Source organism: Neophocaena asiaeorientalis, unplaced genomic scaffold, assembly GCF_003031525.2.
Source record: "Neophocaena asiaeorientalis asiaeorientalis breed wild unplaced genomic scaffold, Neophocaena_asiaeorientalis_V1.1 scaffold19, whole genome shotgun sequence".
NCBI classification, from domain to species: domain Eukaryota; kingdom Metazoa; phylum Chordata; class Mammalia; order Artiodactyla; family Phocoenidae; genus Neophocaena; species Neophocaena asiaeorientalis.
Genome location: NW_020173388.1, coordinates 7,491,719 through 7,508,230, shown reverse-complemented (window position 1 = coordinate 7,508,230; position 16,512 = coordinate 7,491,719). Strand labels below are relative to the sequence as shown.

At 41.9% G+C, this 16,512-nt stretch overlaps 1 protein-coding gene across 1 annotated transcript in view; it reads left to right on the top strand.

The window, feature by feature from the left end:
- The window catches only part of CWH43 (cell wall biogenesis 43 C-terminal homolog), a 68,941-nt gene that overhangs the window by 43,435 nt on the left and 8,994 nt on the right, over positions 1-16,512 (top strand). The window contains 1 exon segment of the mRNA XM_024746742.1: positions 2,086-2,241. Within this exon segment, the coding sequence (XP_024602510.1) occupies positions 2,086-2,241 (156 nt within the window).

The following is a 16,512-nucleotide window of genomic DNA, read 5'->3' as shown; positions in this document are numbered from 1 at the left end:
ATCTAGTGACTATGACTGTCAGAGATGGTATAATAGTCTGTTAGGCTGCCATAACAAAATACCATAGACTGGGTGGCTTTAACAACAGAAACTAATTTTCTCATCGTTCTGGAGGCAGAGGGAAAGAGCATGCATGCTCTGTGATATCTCTTCTTTAAGGACACTAATCCTATTGGATCAGGGACCCACCCTTATGAACTCATTTAACTTAATTACTTTCTTAGAGGCTCTGTCTCCAAATATGGCTACACTGGGGCAGGGGGGTTAGGGCTACAACATATGGATTTGGGGGGAGGGAACACAGATGTTTAGTCTGTAACAGACAGGAAGGTAATTTTGAAAATACCAAAATTAATGAAGTTAGGACTACTGTTATTCAGTTTCTGTCCACAAAACCAATTCTATAAACTTTACCTTGATTGTCTAATTCAATGCCCTGCTCTCAGTAGGCACTTGATAAGTATTTACTGGACAACAAGGAGAGAGTCCCTGTTTTAGTAGATTTGGATTGTCAGGTTCCTTATTGTCAAGGACTTTTTGAAGGCTGTGTCTATGAAATGGGTTAGAAGTTTGATCTTAGAGATTTGGGAAATAACCTAGATTTACTAGAGGCAGTGACATAGAATTACAGGGAACTGCACAGATTTGGGACCTGAGCTTAGACAAATGCATTAACCTGTCAGACAACTCAGACCCACGTCTGATGCCATCATAGCTCTTCTCTTACCTGCTGTGGTGGGCAGATTTGCTGCCTCCGCTGGTTCCAGCTCTGGGTTTCTGTCTCTATTTTGTATGGAGTTACAGGTTTTAAGTGTTCCTCCTACTGCCACTGTGGCCCAAGCCCCCATCGTCTTTTACCTAAATTGTTACAGTGGCCTCCTAACTGTTCTCTCTGCTTTGACCCTTTCCCTGGAGTCTGCTCTCTACACAGTAGCCACTGCATCTCTGTACAAAACTCCGTGGATTACCATTTCATTCTCAGAAGAAAATCTCAAGTCTGTCAGGAAGGCTTTGCATCATCTGCTGCCCCCACCCCCGTGCAAACTCAGGTTTCCCCTATGCACTCTACTCCAGTCATTGTGGAGTTGGTTCTCAGAAAAGCCAAGCGCATTCTACCCCAGGACCTTTGCATTTGCTGTTCCCGTTCCCTAGAACGCCCTTCCTCCAATACCTGTATGGTTTGCTCTCTCACTTCATTCAACTTTTTGCTCAAATGTCACTTTGTCAGAGACTTATGCTCTGACCATCCACTATAAAATAACAGCCTCTGCCACCTAGCATGCCCTGTCCTCTGTACTCTGCTTGTTCCCCCATAGTACTTGGGTACTGATCACCATACATATATACATATTTAATTTGTTCTCCCCAACTAGGATGAAAGCTCTATAAGGGCAAGACCTTCGTTTTGTTCACTGTTTATCCCCAGTACCTGAACAATGCCTGCATGTAATAGGGACTGGCTATGAATTTGTTTTTTAAATAAGTGAATGACTGAAGCTGACATTTTTTAAGAGGCAAAGTATAAATAAAATAAAATGAATTCCTGGCTGCTCATGATTCTCCCATTTTTCCATGTGAGCTTCTCGATAACTATCCAGATAGATAACATCTACAAAATGCTTTGCATTTCCTGGAGAACCAAAAGATGTAAGCAAAAACAAGATGTACAGTTTTTTCAGACATGAAAATTGTGCAATTTTTCAGGCATTAAAAATCTTTTATTTTAGATGTTTCAATGTGAATGAAAATGTGCATGAGGTATTTGGATTTTTTAAGGTAAGAAAGAATTTAGGCCTATGCTCCTGTCATTCTGAAGTATTCCTGCTATTGACGCAAAACAAATGTGTGAGAGGCAATCTGTACAGACAGAATATTCATTAGTGTAATAAAGTAGAGTAAGTTTGCCAAGTATGTTTAGTTAATTAAACCTATGTGCATATTCCTTATTCATTTATATCATAAAAGCAATATTTTGATAAATATTTAGAGTAATAAATCAAGTTAATTCTAGTGATATACAGAGTAGAGTTAGAAATGGGAAATTGGCTTAATAATATCTTTACAAACCATTTGTTTCTGCCACAGATTGGTTTATGCAAGAATCTCCCATGCTGAGCTGAGTGACTCTGAAATTCAGATGGCCAAATTTAGGATCCCTGATGATCCCGTTAATTATAGAGACAACCAGAAAGTGGTCACAGACCCCAGGGAAGTTCCCGAGAAAATTCACTTCAATCCCAGGTGAGTGAGTGCCTTTATGTCGTGAACTACAGCTATGAGATTGTCCATCCCCTCTAGGGACCTAAATATTACCTCACAATGAGCTACAAATTAGATTCGGTTCTAGAGGTTTATTCATGTTAAGAGAGCTCCTGGTAAAGATTATGACATCCTACTTGGGTTGAAGTTACGATCCCTGCTTTCTGGGATAGAGAAACGTGTTGAAGTCCCAATCTCAGGCAAAAAAGATCAATGGCACCATCACCACCATAATAGCTAATGTTAAAGTGTTTTTGTGTCCTAGACCCTGTTCTAGATGTGTCATGTGTTGTCTCGATTAATCCACATTGGATTAGTCCTCTTGTTATCCCCATTTTAGAGGTAAGGAAGCTTAGGCCGAGGAACATAACTTCATCAGGGTTACGTGGCTGGTCAGTGACAGAGCCAACAAGTGGGAAGGAAGCCTGTTAGCATCATTGGGCTGCTGTGATTCTCAGTGCTGGCTGCACTTAGACTCACCTGGAGAGCTTTTAAAAACTCCCGCTGCCTGGGTCCCACCCCAGACCAATTCATCAGAACCTCTTGGTGATACATGGGCTTTGGGTTAAAAAATAATCTTTTCAGGTTATTCTGATGTGCAGTAAGAATTGAGACTATGGAGAGTGGATTATTTATTTCCATTACAGATACTCTACCCTCTGAAATGTGTTGGGTGTTGTTTAGTTTTAAATAGAGGTTATCTGAGAAATCTTTTCACAGCAAAACATGTGATTTGGAGTAGTTGCTCTTTTTTCTTCCTATGGCTGGATAAGGAGAGGAAATGTCTGCCTCAAACCAGACTCAGAACATGTCATATACCTTGTTAGTATTATTTGACATTTCTACTACTTTTACCAGCTAGTAGCTATAGAAACTTCTCAGATGTCATTTTGTTTGGGGGGGAAATGACATTTATCCATTCTCTTTTTCTTCCTTGTCTCTCCCTACAAGAAAAAACTGTATCAAAGTGTAGGCAGCAAACGTAAGGAGAGCTATAGCCAAGTCTTGATTGGCTTCAGTCACTGTATTTGATCTTGCCCTTTGTAACTGCAATGTGGCTATGAAGAGCATGGGCTCTGCGGAAAAGCTGCCCAGTTCAGACCTTCACTTTTTGCCAGTGAACAGCTGCGCAACTGTGAGCAAGTTGCTTAACCTCTGTAAGCTTCAAATCTCATCTACAAAATGGGAAAAATAGTAGTGCCTGACTCCTAAGTTTTTTTCGAGGTTTGAATGACACACAAAGTTCTTAAAATAGGGCATGGTAAATCCTCCAGAGCCAGGAGCTGCAATAGCAGCAACAGTATTTTTAGAATGCAGTGGGAAATTCTATCAATTTATAACATATATTGCTAAATACAAGCATTTCTCCAAATTGGTTTTTTTTTTTTTTTTGCGGTACGCAGGCCTCTCACGTTGCAGAGCACAGGCTCTGGACGCGCAGGCTCAGCGGCCATGGCTCACGGGCCCAGGCGCTCCGTGGCATGTGGGATCTTCCCAGACCGGGGCACAAACCCGTGTCCCCTGCATCGGCGGGTGGACTCTCAACCACTGCACCACCAGGGAAGCCCCCAAATTGTTTTTCTTAAATATTTGATAAAAAATAGAATGTGGGGTAACCTAAGAAAGCTTTACTATGAGAGAGAAAATAACAAAAATGTCACAGGCTCCGGACGCGCAGGCTCAGCGGCCGTGGCTCATGGGCCCAGCCGCTCCGCTGCATGTGGGATCTTCCCGGAACAGGGCACGAACCCGTGTCCCCTGCATCGGCAGGCGGACTCTCAACCACTGCGCCACCGGGGAAGCCCATGTCTTACCTTTTTAATGCTTAAAAATAGGGAATGGATTTTTTGACAAGCTGGAAGGATCACTTACAGAAATCAAGCAGCCTTACATCCCTCTTGGAACAAAGCAGGGGAAAAAAATGTTTCAAGATTAAGTCTAATTGTTAGAAGAATAATGTGGACATATAACTGTTGTTGACTCAGGAGCTGCAGCACGCCCATTGCCACCCTTCCCTGAGCTATGATAGCATCGTGTCTCTTCTCCGGGTTTGCATCACTCCCTGGCTGTACAGGACACGCTCTGTTGATGTCTCCAGTCAGTCAGGCGACCAGTTGTCAGGGAACATACCTCTGCACACAGAGAGGTCCCACAGAGAGAATTCTTCCCTAGAACCAAGCAGGTAGGTGATGGGGAGAATTCAGCCCCAAAGCATTATCTCTGCGAGGAATAGTGGCTTGAATGTTGTTCAGGGGGCCACACATTACATCTTCGAGCTAGAAGGGCCCTGAATGTTGTTTGATCTCTTGGGGCAGAGATAAAAATTCTAAGAGAATTTCCAAAGGTTTTATGTCACAATCTAAGGAGGTTCCTGGGATCTATTTAATAAAAATGTGTTGAGCACATCACCATCTGCAAAACACGATGTCCTCCTGTGGTGGTTTTAAATATGTCCACAAGTGATTTGGCACTTCCTTCAAAAGGTGGGGCCTGGGGCTTCCCTGGTGGCGCAGTGGTTGAGAGCCTGCCTGCCGATGCAGGGGACGCAGGTTCGTGCCCCGGTCCGGGAAGATCCCACATGCCGCAGAGTGGCTGGGCCCGTGAGCCATGGCCGCTGAGCCTGCGCTCCGCAACGGAAGGGGCCACAACAGTGAGAGGGCCGCGTACCACAAAAAAAAAAAAAAAAGGTGGGGCCTGACTGGCCTCTTTCTGAGTGTGGGCTAGACTTAGTGACTCACTTTTGATGAAGAGAATAATGTGAAAGAGAGGGCATGTGACTTCTAAGCTTGGGTTTTCAAAGATTGTGGCTTCTTCTGCCTCAGTCTCATTCTCTTGGATCTGAGAGAAGCCAGGTGCCACATCATGAGCCGCCCTGTGGGAAGGTGGGGAGGGACTGAGGCCTCTTGCCAACAGCCATGGGAGTGAGCTACCTTAGATGCGGAACCTCCAGCCTCGGCCAAGCTTCAGATTGTACTTCAGCCCTAGCTCACATCTTGGCTGCCACTCATGAGAGACCCAAGTCCAACCACCTGGCTTGGCTGCTCCTAAATCCTTAACAGATAATAACTGTTGTTTTAAGCCATCTGTGTTCAAATCTTCCTCAACTTATGATGGAGTTATGTCCTGAAAAACCCATGTAAATAGAAAATATTGTAAGTTGAAAATGCGTTTAATACATCTAACCTACCAAACATCATAGCTTAGCCTAGCCTACCTTAAAGGTGCTCAGGACACTTACATTAGCCACAGTTGTGCAAAATCATCTAACACCAAGCCTATTTTATAAAGAGTGCTGAAAAATCTCATGTGATTTACGGAATACTGTACTGAAAGTGAAAAACAGAATGGTCATCTGGGTACAGAGTGGTTGTAAGTGTGGGTTACCCTGTGAGCGTGTGGTTGACTGGGAGCTGTGGCTTACTGCCCTGCCCAGCATCACGAGAGAGTATTTGTACTGCATATCACTAGCCTGGGAAAAGATCAAAATCCAAAATTCCAAGTGTGGTTTCTACTGAATGCATATTGCTTTTGAATCATTGTAAAGTCAAAAAATCCTAAGTGGAGCCATGGTAAGTCGGGGACCATCTGTATTTGGGTAATTTGCTCTGCATCAGTAGATAACTAACACAGCCCTTGAAACTATTCACATTTAGGGAACTCTGGGAACCTGGCAACAACAAACATATTTACTTAGCATGTATTATATCCATAGTACGGCACTGGGCACGTGATGGTGATAGGAGGTATCACTTAAGTGAAAAAGACACTGCCCTTTTCTCTGGTACCTCATCACCAAGTTTGGGAAACAAAAAGATACAGAGACATCTTGAATGGTAACTATTGACTGTTGACTCTCTATTGAGCCAAGTGCTGTACCAACATTATCTCCTAACAACAATACTGCAAGGTCATGTAATCCAGATGACAACTGGGGTCACTTTACCTTTTAGCTCTGGATAAGATGGACAGAACCCTCTTACCACTCCCTCCAGAAGACAGTGTCCTCTCCCAAACTTCTGTCAGTTGTGGGAAGTTAAGGGGCAAGTGACATTTTTGTGGTCACCCCTCACACAGATCTCCTTCTACTGTCATAGTTCAGTTCACAGATGGTCTTGCGCTTGCATTTCTTTTTTTTTTTTGAGGTATGTGGGCCTCTCACTGTTGTGGCCTCTCCCTTTGCGGAGCACAGGCTCCGGACGCGCAGGCCCAGCAGCCATGGCTCACGGGCCCAGCCGCTCCGCGGCATGTGGGATCCTCATGCAGGGGACACAAACGCGTGTCCCCTGCATCGGCGGGCGGACTCTCAACCACTGCGCCACCAGGGAAGCCCCGCGCTTGCATTTGTAACGCTTTGATTATGCTGCAGTACAAGGAGAGGATGTACTTAATGCACCTAGCGGTGCCTGGCACTCAGCAGGTACTCAGAATTTCCCAAAGTTCTGGGGAGGCACATACACAGAGGCAAGGGCTGCTTCTGACTGTGCCAAGCCAACGGAGGACTCTGTTCTTTCCTTGAGTTCCTCAAAACAAACCAAGTAAAGCAAAACTGCTCTCACCTTGTGTTTTAGTGGTAGCATAAGATTTGGAAAGACAGAAGGGTTTAAGTTATAAAAACTCAAAACCTCTTCAAGTAGAATTAGATATTCCCTTGTTTTACAAATCTTTTGTCTCTTCCACATCATGAAGTTTAGGAATCTCCCTCTCATCTTCTCTGGTTTCCCATAGCTCCCCCAAATTTCTGTTCATTTCTAACGAAAAGTAGACACTAGCTCTTTTTCTCAGTCTCTCGCTTGTTCATCAAGCGCTCAGGACCTTACTTTCCATCTCACATGGCTTATCTGAGGTGGAGATTTCGATACACCTCTCTCAGTAAATGACAGAGCAAGCAGAAAGTTTAAACAACACAATGAACTTAACCTAACTGACATGTATAGAACAATGAGTGTCCCAAGTAACTTCAAATTACTCATTCAAGTGTACATGGGACATTTACCAAAACTGACCATATGCTGGAGCAAAAAGCAAGATTTAACAAACGTCAATTATTGAATTAATACAGAGTATATTCTCTAGTGACAATGAAACTAAGCTTAAATAACAAAAAGATAATGAGAAATCCCTAAATATTGGAATTGGATAATAAATTTCTAAGTAGTCCATGAGTCAAAGAAGAGATCAACATAAAAATTAGAAAATATTTTGAACTAAATATTAATGAAAATATGACATCAAGAGAAATAGAAAAAAAGCATTTGATAAAACTTAAATACCAATAGGAGATATGTATCTATATATAGATATATATACATACACATATATGGATATATATACATCCATATATCTATAGGCTGTATATATAGAACCAATAGGAGATGGATATAAATGTACATATATATCTCTATATCCATATATATCTACACATATATGTATGTATGTGTATATATATATATATATATATATATATATATATATGTCCATCTCCTATTGGTTCTGTTTCTCTGTAGAGACAGGCTTTATATGATATCGAAACTGAAAAGAATGTTAAATGGAAAATCATAGGCCAATCTTGATCATGTACATAGATATAAAATTCCTAAGCAAAATATTGGTAACTCAAATCCAGCATTGTATAGAAAGATAATATATTATGACAAATTAGGTTTATTCCAGGAATTCAAGATTAGTTTAACACGTGAAAATAAACCAATATAATTCAGAATATAAAACCAGAAGTACCACAACAATGTATAAATGTAAAGATATATACAAAAAAGCATTTGATAAAACTTAAATACCCATTTATTATTTAAAAAAAATAACCTAAAAAAAAAAAAAAACCTCTTAGCAAACTAGAAATAGAAGAAAAGTTTCTTGATCCAATGAAGTGTATGTACAAAATCTTACAGTGACCAGAACAACAGTGAATTATTGAATGCTGTCTTCTTGAGATGGGGCATGAAGCTTGAATGCCTGCTATGATCACTGTTTTTGATACCAGAGGTCCTAGCCAGTGCAATAAGGCTAGAAAGACAAATAAAGGGTATAAAAATTTAAAAAGAAAAATAAAATTGTCATTATTTCAGACTACATGATTGTTTTTGTGAGAAAAACCCATCAGAATCTACAGGTAAACTTTTAGAATTACTGGAAGCGTAAATCAAGTGGAAAACACACACATTAGGATGAACTGGAAAAAACTAGCATTGAAAAGAACTGCAAGCCTGCTTCAGATCATCTAAGTCCTGTTTCTTAAAGTGTGGCCCATGGACCATCGGCACTGGATTAGTCCGGCTTCCCCAGAGAAACAGAACCAAAAGGATATGTGTATATAGGAAGAGATGTATTATATGAAATTGACTCATGCAATTATGGAGGCTGAGAAGTCCTGCAATCTGCTGTCTGTAAGCTTGAGACCCAGCAAAGTTGGTGGTGTAATTCAGTCCAAGTCCCAAGGCCTGAACCAGGGAAGCCCATGTTGTAGATTCCAGACTGGGTCTGAAGGCCCTAGAACCAGGAGTGCTGAGCGCACGAAAAGGTCAATGTCCCAGCTCAAGCATCAGGCAGGAAAAAAAACGGTGAATTCCTCCTTCCTCCACCTTTTGTTCTATTTAGGCCCTCAACGGATTGTATGATGACCACCCATACTGGGGAGGGCCATCTACTTTACTGAGTCCACGGATTCAAATGCTAATCTCATCCAGAAAACCCTCATAGGCACGTACAGAAATTATGTAATCTGGGTACCTTGTGGCCAGTCAACACTTAAAATTAACCATCACGCTGACATCACCTGGGTTTTCTTTTTATTAAAAAAAATTTTTTTTGCGGTACGAAGGCCTCTCACTGCCACGGCCCCTCCCGCCGTGGAACACAGGCTCCAGACGTGCAGGCTCAGCAACATGGCTCACAGGCCCAGCTGCTCCGCGGCATGCGGGATCCTCCCGGACCGGGGCACGAACCCGTGTCCCCTGCATCAGCAGGCAGACTCCCAACCACTGCGCCACCAGGGAAGCCCTGGGTTTTCTTTTTAAATTGTGGAGTCTCAAGGCTTGCCCAAATTCTACTAAATCAGAATTTTCACTTTAACAAGATCCACAGGTGGTATGTGTGGACATTAAAGTTTGAGAAGCCCTGATTTTAGTTGTCCCCAAAATCTCAAGCCCTGAACTGAAATGAAGGTGATTCTGGATGGCTCGTGTCCCTAGACACCTGGCAAAATAAGTAAATAACATAAAATAAAATACAATTAACAATCCTCTTATGAGGAAGATAATAGATCTCAAATCATTTTTGTAAATAATTCTTTCATATACAATGTCCAGTCCACAATCAAAGATGACAGAGCACACAAGGAGATAAGACACCCATAAACCACAATCAGCAGAAATAACAGACAAGGGAAACAGACTTACTGAGGCTTTAGGTATGGGAGTTATCAGATACAGACTATAAAACAGCTATGCTTGCTGTGTTCAAGGGCCTAAAAGCCAAACTGGAACATTCCAGCAGGAAAATTACACTTTTGTAAAACTATACAAAGTGACACAGCAGATATGAAAAAAAAAGAAAAATTCTATAACTCTCAAAAATGCTATAATTGAAATTAAGAATTCAGGGGTTTCCCTGGTGGCGCAGTGGTTGAGAGTCCGCCTGCCGATGCAGGGGACACGGGTTCGTGCTCTGGTCCGGGAAGATCCCACATGCCGCGGAGCGGCTGGGCCCGTGAGCCATGGCCGCTGAGCCTGTGCATCCGGAGCCTGTGCTCCGCAATGGGAGAGGCCACAACAGTGAGAGGCCCGCGGACCCCAAAAAAAAAAAAAAAAAAAAAGAATTCAGTGGACTGCTTTAACATCAGAATAGACAAGTAACTGAAGAACTGGAGGATAGGTCAGAAGACACTCAGGTCCACAGGAGGAACAGGGCTAGGGAATAGGTCCCAAGGAATAGAGGTAAGGGGAAAATTCAAATGCATCTGTTTAATATTTGCAAAGACACTATCCTTGTTCTCCATATAAATAAACACATATTTAATAATCCCTTTATACCTCCATACAGTAGTGTGCTTTAAGTCAAAGTATACACCTTTCACTAGTTTTAACAGAAAGGCCACAGAGCCCTGGTATTATGTAATCCCCTTTAACCGGATGATGATTATTCCAGTTCAAGTCCAGGAACTCAGAGCACCTCTAACCAGCCCAACCTTGCAGATGCTTGCTGTTGCCGAATCCTGGGGTAAAATAATAAAGGCCCTGATGTTTTGGGTGGGGTGAGGGTGTGGCTGACCACAGTTTCTCTGATTGCTGGGCCCTTCTGAGAAGACTTGCCTTGGAGTAGGAGGCTGATATCAGCCTGCTGTAAATTGCTAGGAGGGAAGGTTGCCATCCTGGGAATCAACGAGACTGCTTTGGAGACTGATAATGTGGCTGCACTTGAAATGATTGGTAAACTGGTATAATCTGTCAACCCAGCAAAATACAATATGTTCTTAGCTCTCCTTTTAAGGTTTCTGAGGAAATCTATAGACCTAATTCCTCTTCAATTCCAGCTTACTTTGTAGAGAAGTAAGGTATGCAGGTTCCTTATGTTTGCACTGCTGCCTAGCAGAGTAAAACACTATATAAAAGTTTCTTCTTCTTTTTAATTTGTTTTTTTGCAATAACAGAAACTCTCAAAGAGTATCTTTATAAACATTTTGTAACATTTCTGGCAGTTTTCCACTTAGATTTTTTTTTCTTTTCAAAACTGAGCTAGCAAGCAAGGTATCAAATATGCTTTTCTTTCCCCCCAGATTCCTTTTAAATTTAAGATGAGAATACACTTATTTCTTGAATACACCCTTAGTGGGACAGGTATTATGGATTGAATGTTTTTGTCTCCCCCAAATTCATATGTTGAAATCCTAACCCCTGATGTAATGGTATTAGGAGGTGGATACCCTAATTAAATCCTGCAGGTGGAGCCCCCATGAATGGGATTAGTGCCCTTATAAGAAGAGACAAAAGAGCTTTCTCTCTCTCTGGCCTCCACCATGTGAGGATACAAGGAGAAAAAGGCCACCTGCAAATCAGGAAGAGGGCTTTCACCAGACACTGGATCTGCTGGCACCTTCATCTTGTACTTCCCAGTCTCCAGAACTGTGAGAAACGTTTGTTGTTTAAACCACCCAGTCCATAGTAATTTGTTATAGCATCATGAACTGACCAAGAGAACAGATCTGATCATCCAGTGAGTCTCAACCTGGGGTGGGGGTGGTCTGTAGATTGAAGAAGGCAGAGTCCAATGGGGGAAATGGAAACATCCAAATCTCTCCCCCTACTTTATAGTGGACATATTCTTTTTTTTTAGTTTTATTTAATTTATTTATTTATTTTTACATCTTTATTGGAGTATAATTGCTTTACAATGGTGTGTTAGTTTCTGCTTTATAACAAACTGAATCAGTTATACATATACATATGTACCCATATCTCTTCCCTCTTGTATCTCCCCCCCCATCCCACCCCTCCAGGCAGTCACAAAGCACTGAGCTGATCTCCTTGTGCTATGCAGCTGCTTCCCACTAGCTATCTACCTTACGTTTGGTAGTATATATATATGTCCATGCCTCTCTCTTGCTTTGTCACAGCTTACCATTCCCCCTCCCCATATCCTCAAATCCATTCTCTAGTAGGTCTGTGTTTTTATTCCTGTCTTACCCCTAGGTTCTTCATGACATTTTTAATCTTAAATTCCATATATATGTGTTAGCATACGGTATTTGTCTTTCTCTTTCTGACTTACTTCACTCTGTATGACAGACTCTAGGTCTAGCCACCTCATTACAAATAGCTCAATTTCATTTCTTTTTATGGCTGAGTAATATTCCATTGTATATGTGTGCCACATCTTCTTTATCCATTCATTTGATGATGGACGCTTAGGTTGTTTCCATCTCCAGGCTATTGTAAATAGAGCTGCAATGAACATTTTGCTACATGACTCTTTTTGAATTATGGTTTTCTCAGGGTATATGCCCAGTAGTGGGATTGCTGGGTTATATGGTAGTTCTATTTGTAGTTTTTTAAGGAACCTCCATACTGTTCTCCACAGTGGCTGTATCAATTTACATTCCCACCAACAGTGCAAGAGGGTTCCCTTTTCTTATAGTGGACATATTCTTAACAGCCAATGTCTCCTCCATTCTGGAGACCAGGCTCTCCTTTCTTCCCTGCTTGCTCTCCAACCAATTTTCTACTTAGTGGAATCTGACAATTCAGAGATGTGTCCTCTTGATTTCCATTCATTTCTCATTTGTTGTTTGAATACTAGTACACTTTAAAAATGATTATATGGATTCTGGGGACAATGGAAGAGACAAGAAAAAAGAGAGTGCTGATCTGCTGTATTGTGGAGTGGTGAATTTATCTTTTTATACAGTTGGGTCAGTAGTTATTTTGATTTCAGTGTATTTGGGAAGCATCTGATTATTTTAGCCATAGCTTCTTATGAGCTAATAATACAATCTCTCTCTCTCCCACTTTCTCTCTTATTTAAATCACTTTAATCTATACCAAGAAGCTCTGAGTTAATGCCATGAGCTGCTTTCATTACGTGAGCAGCTAGTAGGAGCAGAAACATAGTCAAGTAATTTCAGAGTAAAGACATTAAAGAAGACTCTAGAATGGGAACCACCTAGTCAAGCATTGATTGATAATGCAAATAACCAGACACCCTTAATAAACTATAGCTTTTCTCTGCACTCAATGTGTAGGCATAAGAGACAATTCCTCAGAGAATATGCCCCTTTCAGAATCCTGAAATTCATAATCACAGGGCTGGAAGGGAATCTAGAGATCATGTAAATTAGCTCTCTTGTTCTGCAGATGACAAAATGAATTCAGAAGCTAGGTGCCTACACAAGGACGTAGCTGAATAACAGAACAGCTGAAACAAGAACACAGTTTTCTTGACTCCCTGGTCCAGAATTCTACATTCCCTACAGTATTGCCTCATAAAATTTGGCAGGGTGGGTGGGTGGGAAACATTTCCAGGGTATATCGTGAGGATCTGATACAGTCATGCTTCTACACCATAAAAACTGATGCTCCAAATTGAGTTATGTCTGTCTGTCTTACACACGTCTCTAATCACAGATGGTGCCCCAGCCCTGGACTCACTCACCACCCTATAGGGACAGATGCTGACCCTCTACTTCTGCTTCTCCTTCCTTTCCCCCTTCCCCACGGCGCCAGTAGAGGGCCCTTATCTCCGGTGGAGGAGACTGCTTTCCGAACCACCTTTTTGACCTCATTTCTTCCCTTCACTTTGTTCACCCTGCTGTCAGCAGCTCCGTGGAAACTCTGCTTCCTCCCATTTTGTGAGATGCTCGGACCAAAGGGACCCCAAGCCCACTCGCTGGCTAACTTTGTCACTGATGCTTTGCCTGGCTGGCTGGTTGGCTGTTAGAGTTCTTCCCTTCCTCTCTTCCTCTCCCTCCCTCTCCTACTCCTCCAAGGTCATTCCCTTCATAAGGAGGCAGGCCCTTTGTCTTCGCTGGAGGCTGGAGGATAGAGACTCAGGATCTTTCTTGTCATCAAGGACATTCAGCTCCCTCTGCTCACGGCTGGGCTCCTTCTTTGAGGCAAATGTCCACCTCTGCCCGGCTTCAGGTCCAGTGACTTATCTGCCCCGCTTCAGATCCAGTGACTTATTTGAAGAATTAGGTCAATGCTCTCCAAATGTTTTGATGTACGCAGCCCTAACAGTAAAAAAAAAAAAAAAAAAAAAAAAAAAAATAAGCATGCACTGTCAACATATTTACTTATAACTGACATACATGTACTACTATTAATTCATATGTTAAATATAAGTAAAGCTTAATTTATCTCCAATATCTTGGGGGTAAGAAGAAATATAAATTGTCACAAATTCTCTTTGTACATCCTCCCCCCCACCCCGCACACCCCAGAACTGCCGAATTGGGCAGTAGATGCTCTGGGAGCCACACATGGAATAAGTCTGGGTTCAGTAACAGTAATAATGATTGCTGCCACGTTTTGAGCCCTAACTGTGTATCAGGCATGATACCATGTCTTTACATAAAATGTTCCACTGAAGTTTTGTAGGAGCTCCATGTGGTAGGCACTCTTGATTCTTATTTTATTGTTGAAGAACTGAGGCTCAGAGATGCTAAGCTTTGCCCACAGTTGCCACTAGCAAGAAGCAGGGCAGAATCAAAGCCAGGTCTCTTCTGACTTGAAGCACGTCTTAGTCACTGTGCTGTACTGCTTCGGGGATGACAGCAAGCCATTGAGGACTAAGCACTGTGCTAAGACCTGGACACACACAGAGAACAGGGACGCAGCCTCTGCCCTTGTAAGACTGCCATCCTACTGGGCTCTGATGTCCTGGGGAGCTCCCTAGATCTGACTGAAAAGGGTTTGATCAGGTTGAGTATATCTTCTGAGGCTTTAAAAAAAAAAAAGTTCACAGCATGGAATTGTTTTAAACCTTAAAATGTATAATTATGCAGTATTGTAGCACATTTGGAATTCTGTTAGCTCTGAGTCTTGGAATCTTATCATTTATAGCGTTATTTCAATGGGAAAATGCATTCTAAGTTTCAAACACTCAACTTATAAACTAACTTTTTAATAAATTAACTTTTCACAATTTTTTCAAGAGTTTGGATTTCCCAAACAACATACTTAAACAAAGTTATTATAGCATTTTAGAAAGATCAACAAGAAGCACTGATGAAATTTTCAGGTAATTAGAGTACCATTTTCTTTGAATATTCTGGTTAACTGAGATTACTGCTTCAAAATACTCTCAGGTGAATAGAGTCATAGGAAAAGAAATCATTTCCCCAAATTCCTTAATGAAATAAATAACTTCAAACCTGATGACATACTCTTTCCCAGCTGGAGATAACATTAATATCCCTTACTCACAAAGCCCTGGAGCCCATCACAGTAAAGAACTAGAAGTTGAATGTATTTCTGTTCATTTCTATCACAGATTCCTGATGGCAAGTGACTTTGCATCCCTAAACAGTAATGGCAAATGTCACAAAAATTAATCATTGTAAACACCTGTGTTCAGAGACTATCTGTTCTTTAATATTGACAAAACATGTTGCTTTGTCGTCTGCAAGTCCTTTTGCATTTACAATTTCTTTTTGATCATCATAGTCATCTTTTTTAGCTGATGTCCTGATTATCTATTATTGTATAATAAACATGTCTCATGATTTTGTGGTGTTGACCTAAAACAAATAGACTGCCAGATATTTCTCCAGCAAAGATGGGTTTATTCTGGATTAGCAGAGGATTGCAGTTTGGTGTCTGTGACCACGACAAGCCACGTGCAAGTCCCAATAAGGCACGGGAAGGAGACCACTTGTATAGCAGAGAAAAGGAACTTGGGAGGGCTACAGTAAACAAAGAGTCCAAGGCTGAGTCCTTGCCAGGAAAGAAGAGGAGTCTTTCTTCTTCCTGTTGGGCTCTGCTCTCATCACGGGGTGTGACAGCTCTCCCTTCTGGTCTCCTGACTTTATTTAATTGAGGTTTGTTTATTAATTTTTTACAGTGGGCTAGAAATTTGGGCAGCACTCGGCGGGGCAATCCTTCTGTTCCATGTGGCATTGCCTGGGTCACTTGCTGGCATGTGGATGGTGGCTGGGTGGACCAGAGGGTCCTAGCTGGCTTTACCCATGTGACTGTGTCTTGATGAGGAAGGCTGGAGAGGAGGACTCATCTGAGTCCCTTAGCTGTCTTCTCTATGCTGTTGGGTAGTTAGACTTTGTATATGGTGGCTCAGGGCTCCCAAGTGAGTATTCCAGGAGTTAGAATTCCAGGAGTTAGAATATGGAAGCTTCCAGAAGACTAAGACATAGGCTCAGATGGAACAGTCACTTCTGCCATATCCTATCCATCAAAGTAGTTGCTCAATTCAAGGACAGGGGACCAGGTCCCCACCTCTCAATAGGACAGGTATCGAAACGTATGTGACCATCTTTAATCTGCCACAGCTAGATTTCAGGAGGTGTTCTTTGCATTTTCTAGATGAGGAAACTAATACTTAGGCTAATTGAGTTGACTTGCCCAGAAGGGCATCTCTAGTAGGTGGGAAAGGTGGGACACTGCCCAGGACTGCTGATTCCGAGGCCAGTATACCTATATTGCTGGAGACCTTGCTGGGCTCAAATAAATATCTTCTGAAGAACATAATATGCAATAGTGCTTCTTCTCCTCCTCCTCCCCTCCCCTCCCT